This window comes from Myotis davidii, unplaced genomic scaffold (assembly GCF_000327345.1).
Source record: "Myotis davidii unplaced genomic scaffold, ASM32734v1 scaffold13, whole genome shotgun sequence".
NCBI lineage: Eukaryota > Metazoa > Chordata > Mammalia > Chiroptera > Vespertilionidae > Myotis > Myotis davidii.
In genome coordinates this window covers 231728-248483 of record NW_006286243.1, presented here as the reverse complement: position 1 = coordinate 248483, position 16756 = coordinate 231728, and the positions used below count along the sequence as shown (strand labels likewise).

The following is a 16756-nucleotide window of genomic DNA, read 5'->3' as shown; positions in this document are numbered from 1 at the left end:
CCAACTTCTCTGGCTTCAGAATCAATGGGCTGATTTATTATGGTTTAAGGTGGGGAATTCGGGGAGAGGAAGGCAGGGAGGGTAGGCAGTGGGGAAAATTACACCGGGTGGTGGACTGCCTCGACAGGTGTGTGTGTGTGTGTGTGTGTGTGTGTGCGTGCGCGGCACAAAAATCTCACTTTTCCTTCACTTCCAAAGCCCTTTCCACCGCCCTGCTGACCGCCCCGTGTTTTCCTGAGAGACCTGGGGCTGGAAACTGAAATGCTAGGATCTTTCGCGTTCAGGCTGTGGGTTTTACTTCACGGTTCCCAGGAGGCACGCAGCAGGGACTTGCTGGTGGAATGGACTGTGTAAAGAGGTTAATGCAGAGTTGGGGGGCGGGGGGGCGGGTGACGCGGATACTGCTCCTCCTCGCCTCCCTCAGGTCTCCGTTGACGTCTTGGTTCCCCACCCCCGAGCTTCTAGCTTCTGGCTTCTCCCGAGGTCCGTCTTATTTCCCACCCCCTCCACGGCTTTCCAGCTTCCTCTCCAGCCCCCGCAGTTCCCTGGCTCCCGCAAATTGCAATCCAGGGGGAAAAAGCCCTAAAAGCATTCTCCCGCCCCAGCTCCCCGGTCCCATTGGTTCCCTCCCCCGCTGCAGCACCTGGCCCTCCCAGTCAACCGATTGGCCCATGGCCTCATCAATCTTCGTCTGGCTGTGCTTACGTCATCCTGCAGTAGAGGGGATGGGAATGAGAGAGAGCGAAAGAGCGAGGAAGCCGGGCTGGAGAGCATACGAGAAGCCACTGCAAGTCCCCCACCTCCGCCACCCAGGTTGGGGTCTGCCCAGGTCTGCTCTATGGACTAGTGTGGGCCGCAGGCTTCTTCTGCCTCTGCCCTGCTGCCCGCTGTCTTCCCTCCCCTCCTTGGAGGTCCCCTGCATCCCTCCCCCAAGGAGCAGTCAGTAGGCTTGAGGCTCCCAGGGGAGAGCAATCGCCCGGCCCTGCCCTGCCCTTTACCACACCACACCATGACCCTCCTGCTGCTGCCCCTCTTGCTGGCCTCCCTTCTTCCCTCCGGCTCCTGTAACAAAGGTGAGTGAGGTGGGGGGTGGGGGCACTAAAAGAGGGGTTTCAGGCAGACCATTGGTGGGTAGGGGTGAGCAGGAGCCATGAGGCTCTCTGGCACATGACAGGTGTCAGTTCTTCCCACCATTCCCCTTCCCATCCATTTTCTCAGACGTACCCCTTCTCCTTTCCTTTGGAACATAACTCCCCCCCACCCCCGCCCCCCACCACCACATCCTCCTGTCTGGTCCATCTTTATCCATAGGCTTCTTTGGTCCCATTTGGTCCCTATTCCCATCTTGGGTTTCTCTCTACCTGTCTCCCAATTTCTCTCTGTTGGAGATATTTCAGGTCTCGGAAGGACTTGCCCTGAGGGTCATTATACATCTCTGGGTGGTTCTCCATTTTCACTGGGGTGTGCGTGCACTAAGGGTGCGTGGCAGATCCATCTGGTTCATCTCCATCCCATCCTGGGGAGAAACTGTTCCTTGCGGCTCAGCAATTCGGAGCACGTATGTTTTGGCGTGTTCCTCTGCATCTATACCCTTATGTCTGCATGCAGCTGGGTTGTGGGTTACCAGAGCTGCCCTCTCTGGCAGACAGCAGATAAATTCAGCTGGGTGAGGCCCACAGAGGGACCAAGAGGGAGGGAAGAAGGGAAGGGGTGGAGGAAGAGGGCTCAGGTAGGTGGAGAAAGGCAGGAAAGGGCAGAAGTGGGTGTGTGGGGGAGCTAAATGAGTGCTGAGAGGGAAAGCTGAGAAGGAGAAGGGAGATGAGGCGTGGGAGGGGGATAAGAGGGGTTGGAAAGGGTAAAAGTGGAGGCAAAAAAAGGGGGGAGAGAGGAATGAAAGGGAAATCAGGAAGAACGGAGGAGAAGAGGGGGAGGGGAGAGACAAGGAAGGAAAAGACAGGGAGCCTAGGAGTGAGTGAAAGGAGATGGACACAAGGAGAGAGCTGGTGGCCAAGAGGAGAGGAGCAGGGTCAGGGGTGAGCTGTGAAGAGGGTGCCCAGTGCGGCCCTTGCTGTGTGCCTCCCCTCCATCCTCAATCTCTGACCTCAGTCTGGGTTTTTAGCCTCCTGCCACTTCCTGTGCTGCCTTCTGAGCACCGTCCTGTGGCTTTCACCTCTGCCACTAGAGGAGGGGTGGTGGTAGTCATCAGCAAGAAAGGGGCAGACTTTCAGATACAAGAAGGCTTTTGGGGGTAGGGTTGGAGGGAAAAATGGATTTCTTGCTCACCATGACATTCTGGGACGAGTTTCCTCTGGCAACATCCTTTTGGATGATGTCTTTCTCTGCCCGTGTCCTGCTGATGGACCATCATAAATGTACCTGGGAGCCTGAGGGTTGACACGATAGGATTAGATAGAGCAGGCAGTGGAGATTGGGGTTGGGAGGTGATGTAGAAAGGGAAGGGAAGATGCTGTGCTTTCCCCGTAGCCTCTTACCAGGCTAGTGGGAAATTGGTCCTGGCAGGAAGCACAGTTGAGCTAAGTCTGGTAGGAGATAGGGAGATTTGGAGGCTGATCCATCTGGAATGGGCTGGTGGTTGAAGGAAAGTAGATAGAGGAGACAAGAATTGGGACTAAGTCATGAGACTGTATAAAAAGTGGGGTTCAGGGAGCATGGGGTTTGGTCACCTTGGTAGGGGAAACACAGAAATGTGTTGGTTACGAGTGTGTTCTCTTGGCTGTGGGGGTGAGAAGCAGGGAGGAGATTTGTCCTGATTCTAGGCCAGCTTGATAATCCCTTAGGATGTTGGCTCTGCTGGGTCCAGTTATTTGGCATTGATTCCTCCGCTCTATCGCTGCCCTTCTCTGTCCCCCTCCCTCTGTCCTATATATTCTCTCTTTCCCCTTCTTCCCTCTACTCTGGGAGAATGGCCTTAGTTTGGGGCTTGGCTGGGAGAAGTGCAGAGTGAAGGGATCAGGATTGAATGGGTAGTGGAAGTGGTGATGGAGTGGATAAGCAATCAGGATCTCAGGAAACTTCTGGATCTACTTTTTCTAATATCAACTCTGCCCTTCATCTATCCCTTCCCTTTCCCAGGGCCTTCTGATGGCCCACCACAATTTCCTGAATTCTTCAGTCTCTATTCTCCAGCACTTGAAATCCCTAAAGAAAATTCTCCACCCTCTGACCATGTTTCCCAGTGAAGTTAGAAGATCCATCCCCCTCTTCAGGGCAGACTGTTGCCATGGAAACGTTCTATCCTGCCATAGGAGAAGGCTGTGACCTCCCTCAGGCCTTCTGACTCCTTTAATAGCTGATTTCTTGTCCTCATTTTTTTCCACCTGCAGGTGCTTCTGCAGGGTGTGGAAAGGGTAGTGATACTGGAGTGTGAGTTTTTCTGAGTCAGTGAGGGTGGTGTGGGAGTGGCGGGCGAGCTCACAGGTTCTTCCTCTCCTCTCCCTTGGGGGGTCAGCCAACAAGCACAAGTCCACCACTCTTCGCCTTGGACAAGGACGCCCCCCTGCGCTATGCAGGTAATTGGGATTGGTGGATTGCAAGGCGGGTAGGGCAGAGAAAAGTGGTTGGGAGGGTAGAGGGCAGGAGAGGAGAGGGGAGGTCCTGGGAAGGAGAGCAATAAGGAAGTGGGAAAGAGGTCTTGGAAAGTGGAAGATGAAGTTGGCTCAAGGAGTAGAAAGGGCTGCATTGAAGCTGGTGGTTGGGTAAAGGCAACCAGAGAGGACACGGGCAGGATAGGGGTTAAATGAATCAAGATTTTGCCAGATCTCAGACCTGGTACCTCTGAGAGGTTGTTGATCAGGAAAGCTGGTATTGGAGCTGTATGCTTGATAATTATTGCTTTCAGATGCACAAAAAGGACTGGGTTTGGGAGGAGAGGTGAAGTGGGAACCCGAGGCAGGGAGGCTGAGGCTGGAAGGAGATGCTGGAGGTAGTGCAAGAGCCTCATCTTTTCTTACCCCCTCGGCCAGGTGAGATCTGTGGCTTCCGGCTCCATGGGTCTGGGGTGCCCTTCGAGGCTGTGATCCTGGACAAGGCAACAGGAGAAGGGCTGATTCGGGCCAAGGAGCCAGTGGACTGCGAGGCCCAGAAGGAGCACACGTTCACCATCCAGGCCTATGACTGTGGCGAGGGCCCTGATGGAGCCAACACCAAGAAGTCCCACAAGTGAGGAAGCCCTAGTCCCGTGCCCCCTGCTGCAGGGTCTTCTCCCTCCTTCCAAGCCCCTCGCCATCCTCCATCGGTGCAGTCATTGAATATTAGCTGCCCTTTCCCTCTCTGTTTATAGGGTTTAGGGACAGGAGACAGAATTATATGGTAGAACTTAGTGGGATCTAACCCTGGCTCTGCCTCTTATGGCCTTGGGCAACTTAGCCTTTCTGGATCTGCTTTTCTTATCTGTAAAATAGAAATAAGGATGTCACCTACTTCTTTAGGTTACTGTGAAGATGAAAGGAGATGGTTTGTATAAAAAGCATGCACCACAGTGCCTGACAGATAGTAATGGGCTCAATACATGGGGGTTACGATGACCAGGAGAGCAAGGAGGAAGCGAAGGTGCACACTCAGCACTGTAGATTCCTTCCTACTGTCCTGCCGGTCTATCTGCAGTGTGCACCACACTCACACCATTATAACACACACAGCACTCTGGGTGAGGGTGGGCAGGAGCTGGCTACAGCACGAAAGAGGCTGGGACCTGGGACTCCTTTGTTTCAAGCTGGCTTCTCATGTGAGACTGGATGAAAATTGGCAGTCAGGATTCCTGGGTTGCTAAGAGGCCCTGGAGATCAACGGCTCTTTGTGACTCAGTTTCCCATTTGGAGATAGGAACTTTGCCTCGAGGGGTCCTGGGCGCCTGGATCTAGGCTAGGGGCAGGCCTCAGTGCAAAGGGTTAGCCTGAGCTTTGGTTGCCCTGTGGGGACCTGAGCAGGGAGGGCTGCAGCTGACATGCATATTGTACACTTGTTCACGAAAGGCAATACTCGTCTTCTGTGTACTGCTCATGACAGATGACATGGCTTTTGTACAAATGCCACTTCCTTTCCCATGGTTGGTTTTTAACTTGGCTTTTACCCTGTATCTTCCTTGATTATCTCATTGGATCCGATTGTTGTGAAGAAATGACCTGCTGGACACAAAATCCTCTTACCCCTCTTCTGGGCAGCCCCAACCTATAGCATTCTGTCCAGAAGCCATCAAAATCAGTGTTGGTGTCACCGGGGGTGGTTCTTACCCCTCAGAGCAGACATCCTTTCCTTAGCACAGTTCCCTTGAGGGCTCTCTCCCTCGAGGTGTCTGGTGCCCTGGCGGGTGGGGATGGGCATCCCAACTGCCCCAGGCTAAGGGACAGACTGCCTCCCTCCTGCTTTGATTCCCTGTCTGGATTTCTGCTTGTGCCTCTCTTGAGTCTCCAGTATGAGGATGGCTGACTCGTTCTCTCCCCTCCTCCCGCTCTGACACATGCAGGGCGACCGTTCATGTGCGTGTCAATGATGTGAATGAGTTTGCCCCCGTGTTTGTGGAGCGGCTGTACCGAGCTGCAGTGACTGAGGGGAAGCTGTATGACCGCATCCTGCGGGTGGAAGCCATTGATGGTGACTGCTCCCCCCAGTACAGCCAGATCTGCTACTACGAGATCCTCACACCCAACACCCCCTTCCTCATTGACAATGATGGTGAGTCCAGCCCCCACCCACCTTGTGCACCCACATCCCTCAGGACATCTCAGGGCGGAGCTGTCCGCTTCTCTGCCCTCCACACCCTCCTTTCCAGATGTGGAGCATTTTCCCCCCAGATACCCTCTTTTCAGCTTCCTGCTGCTTAGTTAGCTCCTGAGCCCCCCGCCCCCCCCTTGTCTCCCTAGGTTTTCTTTAGTGCTTCTGACCATCTCTATCCTCCCTGTCCCCACCCCAGGGAACATTGAGAACACAGAGAAGCTGCAGTACAGCGGGGAGAAGCTCTACAAGTTCACGGTGACAGCTTATGACTGTGGGAAGAAGCGGGCGGCAGATGACGCCCAGGTGGAGATCCAGGTGAAGCCCACCTGCAAACCCAGCTGGCAAGGTGAGGAGCCCTGCTCTGTGACTCGCCTTGTGAATCATTTTTTACCTTCACCTCACTTTTTGTCGCTTCTGACAGTCATGGGAGCTAGGCGAGGAGTCAGGGGAGGGATAGTTAGGTTCCGGCTTGTAACTGTCCGCCCTGGACAGCCATTTTTGTAGGAGGCTGAGACTGTCAGTGGAATGGCAAGAGCAGAATGGATAGACGGGAGGGGCTGCCTTCCTCTTCTGTCTCTCCACTGCCCTCTCCCTCTCCCCCTTGCAGGCTGGAACAAAAGGATTGAATATGCACCGGGTGCCGGCAGCTTGGCTTTGTTCCCTGGCATCCGCCTGGAGACCTGTGATGAGCCTCTCTGGAATATACAGGCCACCATCGAGCTGCAGACCAGCCACGTGGCCAAAGGCTGTGACCGAGACAACTACTCCGAGCGGGCATTGCGGAAACTCTGTGGTGGGTGTGCATCCCCAACCCCTAGTCCTGCCCCTTCCCCCCGAGCCTTTACGTGACCCTCCTCTACCTCTTTCGTAAGAATCTGCATTATATCTCCCTTTGTCCATGCACAGGTGTATGTATTCACAGGGGTTGTGGCATGTAGTTAGCTCTTGTGATCCAAAGATCAAATAAATATGTTATTGGCAAAGATGCATAATTGTAGCACAAAACGATCACCAGATGCATTGTGGAAAAATGATAGGGAGAGATGAAGAGTTGGAGAATGAGTTAACTGGAGAGGTATTCCTAAAAGAGAGGTCAATTCCTCTCTTGTCTTTGAAAGGCCAGAAGAGGTGGTGAGATGAACTGTAGGAGATTTTTTTCTCATTAGTCACCCTTTCCCTGCCTGCTCCCCAGTTCCAAATCTGCTGCTGCTCAGCTCTGACGTGTGTGCTTTCTGGGGCTCCTGCAGGTGCTGCCACTGGGGAGGTGGATCTGTTGCCCATGCCTGGCCCCAATGCCAACTGGACGGCAGGCCTCTCAGTGCACTACAGCCAGGACAGCAGTCTTATCTACTGGTTCAACGGCACCCAAGCTGTGCAGGTGCCCCTGGGTGGCACAGCTGGGCTGGGCTCGGGGCCCCAGGACAGCCTCAGTGACCACTTTACCCTGTCCTTCTGGATGAAGCATGGTGTAACTCCCAATAAGGGCAAGAAGGAAGAGGAAACCATCGTGTGTAACACTGTCCAGAACGGTGAGCCTTGCTCAGGGCACTGGCCGGAGAGTGGGAACCCTAGCTTCTTGTCTGCCTCTGTCACTGTCCAGTCTGTGACTGTGAATGGGTCACTTCCTCTTGCTGCATCTGTAAGATGGCAGTGCTAGGTTTGATAGTTCCTGAAATTCTTTGATTGGCTCCCAACATGAGAGGTTGAGATCCTACTGCTCTCAGAGTGCAGTGGGACTGCTCACTGCCATTCTCACTTGGGGGTGCCCAGTCCTCCTGCATCCCACCATAGACTGCCCCCTGAATCTGCTCCCATTGAAACCCTTCCACTATGGTGGAAAGGCCTGGGTGGTGGTGTGCCCCATCCTTTCTCCTCTGCCTCTACCCATTTTCCTCTTATAAGGGCTAGTTGGCTCCATCACTAAGTACATCTCCTTCCTCAACTGTGTGACACACCTTTCTGGGGGTCGGGTGTCAGGGGGCTCAGCTTCAAATGCTCTTTCATTTCTGCCACTTCTCTGAGGTCATATATCGTGACTTGAAGAGGACTGTCACCAGTGATGTTTGTATTAACCAAAGGACCCATAATGATCTGGGTGGAACAGGCTGGCTGGTGTCCCCCCTCAGCCAATCAGAGTGCCCAAGAAGCTCTAGTTACCACCTGAGCTGGGCGTAGGGGTGTGTGTGTGTGTGTGTGTGTGTGTGTGTGTGTGTGTGTGTTGGGGGGAGAAGACTAGTGAATGCAGGAGTTAGAGAGTGCATGAGAGGGCAAAGAGAACCCAGTGTCCTCTCCCTTCTGGTGCTTTGAACCTGTTTTTGCCCCAGGCCCTGTATTTGACCCCCATCCCCATCCTCTGTCCTCAGAGGACGGCTTCTCTCACTACTCACTGACGGTCCATGGCTGCAGGATTTCCTTCCTCTACTGGCCTCTGCTGGAGAGTGCTCGCCCCGTCAAGTTCCTCTGGAAGCTGGAGCAGGTGAGGCCAGTGCCAGAGAGATGGGTGCATGTAACTTGCTTTCAGGGGAGGAGGGGCCTAGGGCAGGGGTTTGAGTTTTTTGGGTCGCCCATGCCCCCTCTTTCTGTTCCTCACCATTATACCCCTAGGTTCTTTTGTTTTCTATTGCCAAGGCTTGTCTCCTGCAGAAAGCATTCCTGGGTTAAAAGGAAATAGGAAACAAATGACTACTAACATCAAACCCAACACACCATTTCCTCCCCCCCCCTTGTTTTATTTAATCTCTTTCTGATCAAGAACCTTAATAGTACACATTTCTGACTCTCAAGCAGTTAGCATGTTGTAATTGAGAAAATAAGTAATTCTGAGGTACACAGGTTGGGTTTGAGTCCCGCCCAGGGAACTTACTAGCTCTGAAACTTGGTTAATATGTCTAGACTTCAGTTTACTTACCTATTAAATGGGGATAATAAGAATTCTATATTCAGGGTTGTTGTAGGACTAAATGACATGATAGACCTTAACACTGCTATCCCCGCTTAACGACAGAATGTGTTCTAAGAAATGCGTTGTTAGGCAATTTCTTCATTGTGTGAACATCACAGAGTGCACTTACAGAAACCTGTTACACACCTAGCCTATATGGGATAGCCTCTTGCGGTTAGGCTACAAGCCTGTACAGCATGTTACTGTGCAAAACCACACGAGGTTAAACCAAGCACAAGAGAAAATGATGCAATCAAGACCCACGGTAAATGCGAGAAATCTGAGGCTGCTGCTGGCATAATAGTTCACAGTTTTTTACAGCAAAATTTTTTTATGAGAAGAAAGACTACATTCTGAAATAATGATAGTAAGTATAGTATAGTAAGTACATAAACCAGTAACATAGTTGTTTATGATCATTATGAAGTATATGTACTGTACATGACTATTTGAGTTATTATATATATAACTGGCAGTGCAGTAGGCTTGTTTAGACCAGCTTCACCACAAACAAGTGAGCAATGTGCTGCACCTTGATGTTATGACAGCTACGATGTCACTAGGCGACAGGAATTTTTTTTAGCTCCATTATAATCTTATGGGACCACCATTGTATATATATGGTAGTTTGTTGACCAAAATGTCATTATTCCACACATGACCATAGACTGGAAAAGACTCTATACATGTTATTTCTTATTGTTATTATCCGTGATTATGAAGGATAAGTAAAAATGGACCAAAACCCCACAAAAGAAACCAGTAAAATCCTCTCTTGAGCCAATAGTTGCATTCTCCAAGCTAACCACAAGGACTAGTGGAGACTAATGGGTTTCCATCTCCTATTTTTCTTGCAAGCCCTGGTGGAGTGGCTGGTTAAGCAAATGACTGAAAAAAGGCAGGAAGTGGAAGAGAGAGAATGGCAAATGAAGGGCCTGGAAAACCCACAAACTGGATAGTTGAGGACTGTTTGCAAAAGCTTCTGCTTTTTGTGGTACTGTTTAAAAGAGATAGTCTGCCATTTGCTATTTCTTGACCTTCTGCCATGTTGCTAATATTGGTAACATTACTCCTATTTTTATTTTACTTTTATTTATTCAAAAAATACTTATTAGATAAATATTAAGTCCTTGTCAATCTGCTAGATTCTGGGGATACAATGGAGTATAAGATGGGTCAAAATCTTTGCCTTCATTAAGGCTACAGTTTAGTTGGAGATATATTTTTAGAAAGTAAGCAGACATATAAAAATGATAAATAGTGATAAATGCTCTGAAAGAGTAAGGTACTGAAGTAGGGAAAAGGGGAAGGCAAAGATTGGGGAACTTACCTGACATTGGGTGTTCAGGGAAGGTACTGAGGAGAAAAGTAAGTAGGGTGGGAAATAGCTGGTAGGAGAGGGTGTTCTAGGCAGAGAAGAAACAGATGTACAAGCCGTGAAGTAGGAAAGAGTTCAGCGTGTTCCAAGCATAAATTATTTTGGGAAAAGTTAATTCACAAAATAGCATGTTACTCCTTTTACAAATGTTTATAGTTTTAAAGATTTACCTGAAGAGTGGAATTTTAGGTATTAGGTTGGTTGCCTGATGGATTTTGCACAAGGATGTTATTCCTTGAGCTGGATAGGCAATAAGTCCCGATGATAGAACTGTCCCTTGATTCTTAGGAGAAGGGGCAGTGCCTTGTGTTAGTTCCCTGAAGATGAAGTCACTGAGGGGTTCTTGCCCCTATCCTCCTCCCCCAGGTCTGCGATGACGAGTGGCACCACTATGCATTGAACCTTGAGTTCCCCACAGTCACACTCTATGCTGATGGCATCTCCTTTGACCCTGCTCTCATCCATGACAATGGTCTCATCCACCCACCCCGAAAGGAACCTGCTCTCATGATCGGGGCCTGCTGGACTGGTAAGTCGCTGAGTTGCTCCATGAAGACACTGAAGGTTGAGCCTCTAGTGCAGTGATGGCAAACCTATGAACTCATTTTTTTTGGTTGATTTTTCTTTGTTAAATGGCATTTAAATATATAAAATAAATATCAAAAATATAAGTCTTTGTTTTACTATGGTTGCAAATATCAAAAAATTTCTATATGTGACACGGCACCAGAGTTAAGTTAGGGTTTTTCAAAATGCTGACACGCCGAGCTCAAAAGGTTCACCATCGCTGCTCTAGTGGCTTAGAATTGGTGAAGGAGCAAGGACAGTTGGGCAAGGTGACTCAAAAAGATCTCCAGTGGCCACCACAGCCCCCTATATCTCCTACCTGTTCAACTGGTCATCACCTCTGACGGAAAAATTTACTTTTCAGGCATCATGGGAATATTTCTGTCACTTCAGCCAGTTTCCACTCTGTCCCATCACAGTGATTATGATTTCCACAGCCCTTTACCCTGTTGGAGGGCAATAATCCTTCAGAGTCATCAATCTTCCAACTTTAAGCTCTTTCTTTCATTTATTTTTTTCCTTCTGGGAGAGTGTGTGTGTCTGTCAGTCTTACCAGAATTTGTGTTTCCTCAGCAACATATTTGAGGGTTTGTCTATACTAGAGACCTGAGGGATTAAGACAACAAAAAAAGGGTTGGGGCCCTGGCCGGGTAGCTCAGTTGGTTAGAGTGTTGTCCCAATACACCAAGGTTGCAGGTTTGATCCCCGGTAGCACATCCAGGAAACAACCAATCCTATACAATAAAAGGCTAGTATACAAATCGACTGAACGGCCGAATGACGGAATGACCAGTTGCTATGGTACGCACTGATCACCAGGGGGCAGACGCTCAACACAGGAGCTGCCCCCTGGTGGTCAGTGCTCTCCCACAGGGGGAGTGCTGCTCAGCCAGAAGCCGGCTCACAGCTGGTGAGTGCAGTGGCTGTGGCGGGAGCCTCTCCCGCCTCTGCGGCAGTGCTAAGGATGTCAGACTGACGGCTTAGGCCTGCTCCTTGTGGTGAGCAGGCCTAGGCCATCAGTTAGACATCCTCTGAGGGCTCCAGGACTGTGAGAGGGTGCAGACTGAGTTGAGGGAACGCCCCCTCCAGTCCACGATTTTCATGCACCAGGCCTAGCTCACTGCCACTTTTTTTCCTCCTCCAGAGGAAAAGAACAAGGAGAAAGAAAAAGGTGGAGACAACAGTACGGATGCCACACAAGGTACTCTGTGTGTAAGAACTGGAGACCGAGAGTTCTCACCTTAACTCTCTGTTCTGCGATCCCTTTTCCACACCAAATACTTTGAGCTCACTGCCACTTTTTTTCCTCCTCCAGAGGAGAAGAACAAGGAGAAAGAAAAAGGAGATAACAGTACGGATGCCTCACAAGGTACTCTGTGTATAAGAACTGGAGACCAGAGAGTTCTCACCTAACTCTCTGTTCTGCGCTCCCTTTTCCACACCAAATCCTGTTCAGCCTTGTTAGTTACTGCTTCCCATGCCACCAGGGGGCAGAGCCTCTGAGAACTACAGCAAGGTAGGGTTTCCTTGGTGAGTGGCCAGATGGAGTTTGGCTGGATTCTGGGTGTCCCATCCTGCCTACAGAAGGGAGTAAAGGGTTTCTCTCGCTGAAACGCAGGAGGCAGGAGTCAGTCACAGGAGGATCTGGGCATCTGTGGCTTCACACACATTCACCCCGGTCTCCTTGCATGCTTCTGAAGATGCCCTCTCTTGCAGTCTCCTCCTTTTCCTCATTGTGTCTCCTCTCTCCTCCCTGAGTCTTGCTTTTCTTCTTCCCTTTTTCCCTGTCCTGGAAGCTTTTCTCATTTCTGTTGCTTCTATTTTTCACCCCCTTCTCCCCTTGTTTTATTCTGTGCTAGAGGCCCAATGCACAAAATTTGTGCAAGGGGCTTGATCCTCCAAGCTGTAGCAGTTTGCCTTGGCCCTCACAGCCCCGCCTTCGTCTGGAAGGACATCTGGTCTAATTAGCATATTAGTTTTTATTATTATAGATTCTCTCTCTGCCTTCTCCAATATCCCACTTAGCCTCATTTCTCTCTCATCTCTCTTCTTTCCTTCTTTTAGTTCCCACCTTTCTCCTTTGCATTTTCTTTCTCAAGCCTTCTGCCCTTTCTCTCTTTTCCCTTTCTCTTAGTCCCTTTCCTTGTCTATTCCTCCTTTCTTCTCACCTCCCCTCTGCCCCTGTGTTCCTGCCCTAGGAGACCCCTTGCTGATCCACCACTACTTTCATGGCTACCTGGCTGGTTTCAGCGTGCGCTCAGGCCGCCTGGAGAGCCGCGAGGTCATCGAGTGCCTCTATGCATGTCGGGAGGGGCTGGACTATAGGGATTTCGAGAGCCTGGGCAAAGGCATGAAGGTATACCCCCTTCCTCCAGCCCTCTCCTTCCAGACATGTCCCCAGCTCCCCAACCTTGTCCCACCTCTCTACCTCGGCTCCCTTCCTCTCTTGCCTCCTGGGCCTGCTCTCAGCTGTGTCTGTGTCTGGGACCCAGGTCCACGTGAACCCCTCGCAGTCTCTGCTCACCCTGGAGGGGGATGATGTGGAGACCTTCAACCATGCCCTGCAGCATGTGGCTTACATGAACACTCTGCGCTTTGCCACGCCTGGCGTCAGGCCCCTGCGTCTCACCACTGCCGTCAAGTGAGTGTGGGGTGGGGCGGGAAAATCACAGAGTAGGGACAGGCGGTCAGAACCCTTTGGCGGTCAGGGTAGCTCAGTTAATGGATGGGGAGAGGACACTTGACCTGCTTGGTTGACACAGCCTGGACTAGACTGATTTCCCAGAAACTGATGCATTACTTTTTCCACTGAGCCACACTTGCAGGACTTGGGGGTTTTAAACTTCTCGGTGGCTCTCTGCTGATACGTAAAGTGGGACAGGGATGGAACTGGATTGGGAGGTGGGAGGGCTGTTATTAATTCTGACTCAATACTCATTACCTTGAAGATATCGGGCAAATAGCTCTAGGTGCTTTACCTATTTAAACCTTGACTCATCAAACTCTTGCAAGGTCAAAGTGGATGATCTAAGCTCAATCTGACCTGCTGCCTGTTTTTGTAAATAAAGTTTTATTAGTACACAGCCATGTCTGTCCATTTGCATATTGTTGATGGCTGCTTTTCCACTGTGGTGGCAGGGTTGAATAGTTGGGACAGAGACTGTATGGCCAAAAAGCTGAAAATATTTACTGTCTGGCCCTTCACAGAAAAAGTTTGCTGACCTTTGCATTTTAAGTGAATTATTTTGAAATCGTTAAAAGAAAAATTATACATTACTTCAAGGTTTAAGTATATTTGGTGTTAAAAAATACAGATTAATTGAGAGGTAATGGAACATAATAGTTATGGACACAGATATTACTAGCTTTTTCACATCGAACACATGCTATAAAGCAAGGATAACAATAGAATGTAACACATGGAATTGTTATAACTAAATGATATAATCCAGATCAAACGCCTGGCAGAGTGCCTACTCTGCAAATGTTGGCTCTTATTATAAGAGCCAACATTTTCACCCCTTATTAGGTTTATGGGGCAGTGCCTACTCTGCAAATGTTGGCTCTTATTATAAGGGACTTTCACCCCTTATTAGGTTTATGGGGCAGTTTTAGGATATACTGCCATCTAGTGGGTGGATTACACAATGTAGGAGTCAGGGTTCTTGTGTAAGCATTCTCTTCTTTACGCTGCCTCAGTTTCTCCATAAACTGTATGAAGATTACTACCACTGACTTGTCCCTAACTTGAGGGGAGTGGGTTTAGAGATGAGAGAGCTCTGAGCCCTAGGCAGTGACTGGGTGTAATGATCAGGCCTCACAATTAGAGCAGTGGAAGGCAGGGGCAGGGGCTTTGGGTAATCTGGCTGTTGGTGGGTGATGTGGAGTTGAAGGTCATAGGTAAATGAAGTCATGTGGGCACAGATCAGAGCTGAGGATGTGTCCCATCATGTTATAGTCAGAACCCTAGTTGCCAGAGGGCTGTCCTCCAGTTAAGAAGGGCTTAATCCTCCTCAGTCAGCCAAGGACCAAGTCAGAAGGGAGGGCTCTGTCTCAGCTCAGGGTGGAGCTCTGCAAGAGGAGTCCCACAACGGGAGGAGTTGACATCCCCTTTGTTGATGGGCTTATCTGAATCCCTCCTACCTCTGTCTGCTCAGGAAGAGGCTTATACAAGGGCTGGGAATTGACACTGATCCTTTCGTACAGGAGAGGGGTCCTGTTGTTTTCTTTCTGAGGTTAAGAAAAAAAAGAAAAGAAAAGAAAGAACACACTCTCATTTCCCCATTTCTGGTGCTTCCATGTGGGTGGTTAGTGCTACCCTAATACTTGAGGCTGTGGGAGAAAACATAGAGGTTGTGTATTTGTGCGCATGTGTGAATGAGAAAGCAGGGAGAGACAGATACCTACCAGCACTTCCTTTTCTCTGATGCATATCCTTGCCCTCGTTCAGGTGGCTTCCCTAACTTCCAGTGTTCAGTTCTTGGGCCTCTGTCCATTTAAAGCCAGGTTAATGCAACCATTCAGTTTTTATTATTTTTTTAAATCTCTTTCTTGGAAAGCCCATCCACTTGCGGCATTAACCCCAGAACAAATGCTACCCCATCTTTTTCTCTAGCTTTGTCCTTTTTTCCATAGCTCTTGAATTTCTACCAGCTTGCTATACTCCCTTTCCTAGAACAGTGGTTCTCAACCTTCCTAATGCCGCAACCCTTTAATGCAGTTCCTCATGTTGTGGTGACCCCCAATTTCATTGTTACAAATTGAACATAATTAAAGCATAGTGATTAATCACAAAACAATATGTAATTATATATGTGTTTTCCGATGGTCTTAGGTGACCCCTGTGAAAGGGTCGCTCGACCCCCAAAGGGGTCGCGACCCACAGGTTGAGAACCGCTGATCTAGAAGTTCTTTCAGCACCTCAAAAAAAAAATGAGCTAAAGCTGAAATAATGCTGTGAGGAGTTTTATTTATGAATATAGGATGGGGCTAGAGGGGATCCTGGGAGCATGTTTCTGAGCTGCTGTGCTGTTGGTTGGGTCAGCCTGGCTGAGTTTTTTAGGGAGAGTTTGTATCGGCACCAAGACCAGTGAGGCTCATGGGAAGATGGATGCAGGTCCCAGGTAGTCAGATTAGTTCACCTACCAAAGTGTGCTACTCTGATATTAAAAGAGAGTCAATACAAGACTCATCAAGGAGGTCCCCACCTCCTTTTGTGGTAGAATATTTTGGGGCATATTTCTGCCAGATATTGCACTGAACACAAAAGCACCTCTTGGATAAAGAACTGTATGTGTATATATGTACATTTTTGTAAGCTCAGCTTGTAAAATACAAGTTTGCTAGATGTTCCATAATTTTGGGGTAAGACATTGATGATGTGGTCATCCCCTTAGGTTAGGGTTGCCTGACCTTGTGTCCCTGATCTTTCCTGCAGTAGCATCTTCATGAGAGACAGTATCTCTCTCTTCAGCTCTACTACTGGGGGTGACGGTGGTGGTGGTGGTGCAGAGACACTAGTCCCCTTTCCTCCCCTCACCACATGGGCTGCTCTATGTAGAGGTGGAGGCCCAGAGGGATGAAAGAGAATATAGATTATAAGAGAGGGGTTTTGGGCTCATAGCTGCCTCTCCCCATTTCTCACATAGGTGCTTCAGTGAAGAGTCTTGCGTCTCCATCCCTGAAGTGGAGGGCTACGTGGTTGTCCTCCAGCCTGATGCCCCCCAGATCCTGCTAAGTGGCACTGCTCACTTTGCCCGCCCAGCTGTGGACTTCGAGGGATCCGAAGGGGTCGCTTTGTTCCCAGACCTTCAGATCACTTGCTCCATCTCTCACCAGGTGGAGGCCAAAAAGGATGAGAGTTGGCAGGGAACAGGTAAGGATGACCCCAGAGCGTGAGGTCATCCCGAGGGTCCCTGTCTAGCACCGGAGTGAGGGAGAAAATCTGGGGCTGGATGTGAGCAGCGACTTCATCCTGCATTTGCTTGACTAGAGACACAGACCATTAGGAAGAAGAGCCTGTAGGAGGCTCACAGGTGGATGGAAATTGTTGGGTAACGGTGTCGTAAGTGTTTCCCTCCACGTTCTGCGTGGTTCAGGGTTCGGGTCTGGAAGAGGAGCCGCACACAAATGAAATA

At 49.7% G+C, this 16756-nt stretch overlaps 1 protein-coding gene across 1 annotated transcript in view; it reads left to right on the top strand.

The window, feature by feature from the left end:
* Positions 1-695: 695 nt before the first annotated feature.
* Positions 696-16756, top strand: part of CLSTN3 (calsyntenin 3) — a 24634-nt gene continuing 8573 nt past the window's right edge. Inside the window, exons 1-14 of the mRNA XM_015559940.1 lie at positions 696-1073; positions 3345-3382; positions 3470-3530; positions 3984-4179; positions 5483-5691; positions 5930-6079; positions 6341-6526; positions 6981-7262; positions 8097-8209; positions 10419-10581; positions 11935-11988; positions 12818-12975; positions 13112-13260; positions 16268-16494. Of these exons, the coding sequence (XP_015415426.1) occupies positions 1010-1073; positions 3345-3382; positions 3470-3530; positions 3984-4179; positions 5483-5691; positions 5930-6079; positions 6341-6526; positions 6981-7262; positions 8097-8209; positions 10419-10581; positions 11935-11988; positions 12818-12975; positions 13112-13260; positions 16268-16494 (2050 nt within the window). The 5' untranslated portion in view covers positions 696-1009. The remainder of the gene's footprint in view (positions 1074-3344; positions 3383-3469; positions 3531-3983; positions 4180-5482; positions 5692-5929; positions 6080-6340; positions 6527-6980; positions 7263-8096; positions 8210-10418; positions 10582-11934; positions 11989-12817; positions 12976-13111; positions 13261-16267; positions 16495-16756) is intronic.